At 37.2% G+C, this 5000-nt stretch overlaps 1 protein-coding gene across 1 annotated transcript in view; it reads left to right on the top strand.

The window, feature by feature from the left end:
* LOC108667861 overlaps nt 1–3116 on the top strand; it is a 15354-nt gene extending 12238 nt beyond the window's left edge. Inside the window, exon 4 of the mRNA XM_018154957.1 lies at nt 2904–3116. Coding sequence (XP_018010446.1) covers nt 2904–3116 — 213 coding nt within the window. The remainder of the gene's footprint in view (nt 1–2903) is intronic.
* Nucleotides 3117–5000: the final 1884 nt, after the last annotated feature.

Below are 5000 nucleotides of genomic sequence, written 5' to 3'. Positions count from 1 at the left end.
GTGCAACACACATCTCTGTGATGATGGCAGTGTGCAACACACATCTCTGTGATGATGGCTGTGTGCATCACACTCGTCTCATGTGTACACAGCAAAGCAAGTGACACGCCGCTGTGCACTGCAACGCTGTTGACACTGTGACGACGTTCACATATCACAAAGACAGTTTTGTTATAGGACATTTACTCCAATAAAATGAAGTGTTAACTGTAAATCATTGGGTTCAGGTAACACAGGTCTCACTTCCTCACAATTCTTCCTCTAGGAAGCGTTGCTTTGCTTCATTTGAATGGGACCAATGTCAGTTGTTTCAGCATTTCCATTGAACATAATCATACATATGTTTTTATCAAAGCAATTATTACATTTATAAAAGATAAAAGAAAACAGCTTTCACTTTCCCGGTCCCTGTGGTAAAAATGTGGCATGAAAGCTGTCAGAATAATATCAACAATTAAAAGATAAATGCAATCCAGTGCGCAAGTATATAGCTTTCAATTTTTTATTATTGAGTTACTGTCAATGCCAGTAACCTCGCCACAGCACTTATGCCGCCGGTCTTCAAAACAAACAATTTATTTTGTTAACAAAGCCAACACACCACTTTGCAACGTGATCGATTAAAGTTTCTTAGTCATTATGTAAATCAATCCGAAACAAAATCTGTGTGTTGGAGATTGAGGTACACAACGCTTACGCTAGGAACTTTACCGCAATCCAAAACTACTTGTAATTGACAGGTGAAAAATAACCTTTAGTTAATTGCTGCCAGCACGTCATGTCATATCGTCGTGGTATTTAATTCCGTAGTGAAGTTAAATGTTTTTATGAGACAAGCAACAGCACACCATTACAGATGGTGTTCCTTCTATAAAAGTTTTCTACTTTTGTCAGGTGACAATGTTGATACCATTCGTACCTGGATATTTCCTGATTGATGTCTTCCTTGTTGAAAGATAATCTCCTTCACTGCGATATGTTCCTAAACATTTCCTTGTATTAGCCTTCTTTGTTACGCCGCATATTGCAGCATAACTGCTAACTGCTAGACTGTCGTCTCTCCGCTGATCTTCTGTCGTGCATTGTAACGCCGCATATTGTAACGCGATGTTAATTACTATCTAGTTGATATAAAAGTTGATGTTAATCAAATTTGTAACGCCAAATATTGTGACGTGATGTCCGTTATAATCTGATACTTTTTGCTGCTACTTTCAAGTATTAAACTGTGTCTATGTAGACAGCCAAGATTATGTTTTTTTAGCGTAGTCATAACGACTATATTTTCGTCATCACATGTTCCTATTTGAATTTCTTGATCGACGATTACTTGTCTATGATTGGTGAATTTTGCTTGAAAGGCCGTCAATGATTGGCTGATGAACTTACGATCTCTTAACTTTTTTTGAAAGTATAGGCCCAGGAGTCCCTCAAGTCCCCGTCTACTGACAGGCGGGGCTTGTGGCCTTATTCATGATCATATTAATTAGATAAGACTGGTGGTTTGATTACTTATCTAGACTTAAATAAGGCTTTTAATTATTTCATGCCAAAAAATGCCATAAATTAACAATGATTTGTCGGAATTTTTTCAACATAAAATATTAAATTTGTATTAAATGAGAATAATTTATTTTTGCATGACTTAATAATATTTCAGGGGCTGCAGCCCCCCTAAAAAGACCTTATGGCGTCACTGGCCATATATGGCATGGTGGCATATTGCACCACTTGTCCCTTTCGAATAAAAATTATTATTTTAATCAGACCACACAGTCCAGTGCGCCTCTTCCTAAATAATTTTACAAATAACTTTTCAATATGCGGAAATTATTTTGAATATTGAAATATAAGATTACCACGAGTTAATTTAATAAAATAATAACTTAATGATTCCACTTACCGACGCCCATTGTTCAACGATACAAACGAACTCAATTAATCGCACTTTTTTCAATTAATAGAAAGAACTTATGCTTAACTGATAGGTTCATATATCCTAGTATAAACGTAGGCGTTTGTTTTGCACGAACAAAAAAGTCCAGTTTTTTTGGCAAACTGGTGTCAGGATGTGATTTGGTCTGACTGGCCCGATAATATTATATCAATGTTCAGTATTGATTATTAACCGGATGATCTTAGGTTTTGAGTTGAGGGAGAACAAGATCGGCTTTCAACGGAATGACACTGGCAATGGCGGAGGAAATTACTCGTAGTGCATTGAATTTTTATCATAAACTTTATTTATCACAGACAAGACCTAAACAGAGATAATGAACGCGATAAATGAAAATTAAGACAATGATAACACATTTAATCATTTTGAAACAATACAGTAAGTTATGGTTGATTTAAATGTATATATAAGGTGCCATAGAGCAGCTGGTGCTCAATACATATCAGTTTAATACATCACCTGATGAAAATTCTAATCGTATTCACGCGTGTTCAGTGTTACGCTCTTGCATAGAAATTCCTCAAGATGAAGGCTTTATCTTTTGAGATCTACTTTATGCAAGGATCATGCAGTGTGTGTAAATGAAGACCAATATTTTTGTTAGGAGGTCATGAGACAAGCGGCCGTTCATCTCTAAATTTTATGCGAGCGTCCCTTTCCAACTCTGAGGTTATTTTGATTTAGAGTTCATATCGATCTACATATTGTGTTACCCGTACGTACACGAGCTTACCTTCATTTTTAGTACATTTTACGAACCAATCAGATTTACGGATGGGTTTTATTATACAACGCGGTAGATTGTGTGGTTGGTGATCGTGTAGACTTAAAATTTCTTTCAATAAAATCAGAATAAACAATTGCATGCATTCATTAATAGAGCTGCAAGCGTCGGAGGCGGCAGAGGCATAAGACGTAAACGACGTAAACGTCGTTTACGTCGGAGGCGGCAGATCGAGGCGTAAACGTCGTTTACGTCGGAGGCGGCAGCGGCGTAAACGTCGTTTACGTCGGAGGCGGCAGAGGCGTAAACGTCGTTTACGTCGGAGGCGGCAGAGGCGTAAACGTCGTTTGCGTCGGAGGCGGCAGAGGCGTAAACAATCCCGTCATTCCCATGACGGATTTGAGCGCATTTGGTTATTGGTTAATGCCTGCGTGACGTCACTGAGATCAGTGACGTCACAGGCGAACAACGAACTACATCCGCGAAAATGAGCTTCTCGATCATGGGTCAACCTTAAACTAGTTCAACCATGAATGATCGATCCTGTGCAAATGCATGGATGGAATTCCATCCATGCATTTGGATGCATTAAGAGATGCCTATCACTTGGTTGCTTCAGAGCGCCACACTCGGCATTTATCTGGAATAAATGACAGTCATATTAACATCAAGTAGGAATAAAAATGTAATGCACTCTATTTGAAATTTGCTGTGCATAAAATACCCAATTCCACAATCATAAAGTGAAATAATTGAAATGATCGAGAACCTTAAATTACCAAACCAAATAAAGATTGTGGAACAATATAGGCCGAATAGAGTGAATTTGCTCTACCCTGTACAATGTACATGCTTACGTATAACTAGACAATTGCACTGTTTTATAGAGGTTGATGTAATGTCAGTGAGGAAAGAAGTCATCAAATACACTTCTCAGTTGGCCAACATTTAGGGTTACTATATATGGACAGTGGCTAAAAGTCAATATGGAATATGGCAGTTAAGAAATTGTGGTAAGCAATCAACAACCTGGAAATGCTCAAAATCCCAATTTATTTTACAGAGAGACCTTTCTACTTCAGCGTAAGGATTAAGTAATAAATTTAGCCGATGAAAAATATTAAGAGCTGTCCATATCTTTTCTGATGGGCACTGTTTCAGAGGATGAATTTTTTTAAAGATTTCATCATTCAAAAATTATGATTTTTGAGCGCACCAACACCACCTGGACGCACCAACACCACCTGGACGCACCAACACCACCTGGACGCACCAACACCACCTGCCATGGACGCACCAACACCACCTGGTCGCACCAACACCACCTGGNATCGTTTTTCATATGTTCAGTTGAAATGAGTTCAAAAGCCATATTTTAAAGAAGTATTTCGATATTTCCATTCAATGATACGCAACTCTCCCAATTTCTCAATCTTGCTGCATTAATTGGGTACTGAGTTCCTAGTATTGCTGGTGATCAACTGGTACTGGTTTACTTGTAACGTTTACAATATAAATGAAAATCCAATGTACGTTGAAAAGAGAATAGATATGGAACAAAGTTATCAGAACATTTGAAATACTCAATTTTTATCAATTAAAGAGGAAGAATGATGAAGTTACCACTATAATGACAATATATTGTCATTATTGTCAACAATATTGTGGTAACTTGGGCAACAACGACTGTCAGATGAACTGAATTCTGCCGCATTAGACAGTCGAGGATGCGGTGCATTGTCTCATATCTAATGAGGCTGTATAATCCTGAGAGGGATATATGTGTCGAAATTCCTACTCATTGCCTTATTAATATTGTCTTAGCGCACGAGTCCGATGTACATTGATCTATTGTTAGGACGAACGATGGTCGAAAGCAAAGTAACGTGATTCGCAATGCTTGTATTTTTTATACATATAGGAAGTTCCAGAGACAAAATTTCAACCTGATCATTTCCCTATCAAAATTTTTAGTTAGGATCATCTGAGCCATAGAAACAGACGAAAATTTAAAAATGTTCAGATAATGGATATTTTACCTAATGCATAATTTAATATATAATTCATTTTCTATTATAGGTATTGCGGTATATATTCTCAAGCTACGAAGATACAATTAATCATCTTATTCGGATCCATGCATCAGTTGAAGTGAATATCGCGAAATTTTTTCCTTTTTGTCTTCACATGTACATCGTATTTGGTACCATAGTTTATTCAAGTTTTCACTCACCACTTATCTCAATCTATTTACTAAAATTTAGCAATTCTTCACTTTACTTGTATGGCCGTTCAGGTATAAATAAATTGCAGAAACGT

This window comes from Hyalella azteca, unplaced genomic scaffold (genome assembly GCF_000764305.2).
Source record: "Hyalella azteca isolate HAZT.00-mixed unplaced genomic scaffold, Hazt_2.0.2 contig10403, whole genome shotgun sequence".
NCBI lineage: Eukaryota > Metazoa > Arthropoda > Malacostraca > Amphipoda > Hyalellidae > Hyalella > Hyalella azteca.
The sequence above is the reverse complement of the archived record's forward strand: the minus strand, read 5'-3'. Positions and strand labels throughout refer to the sequence as shown.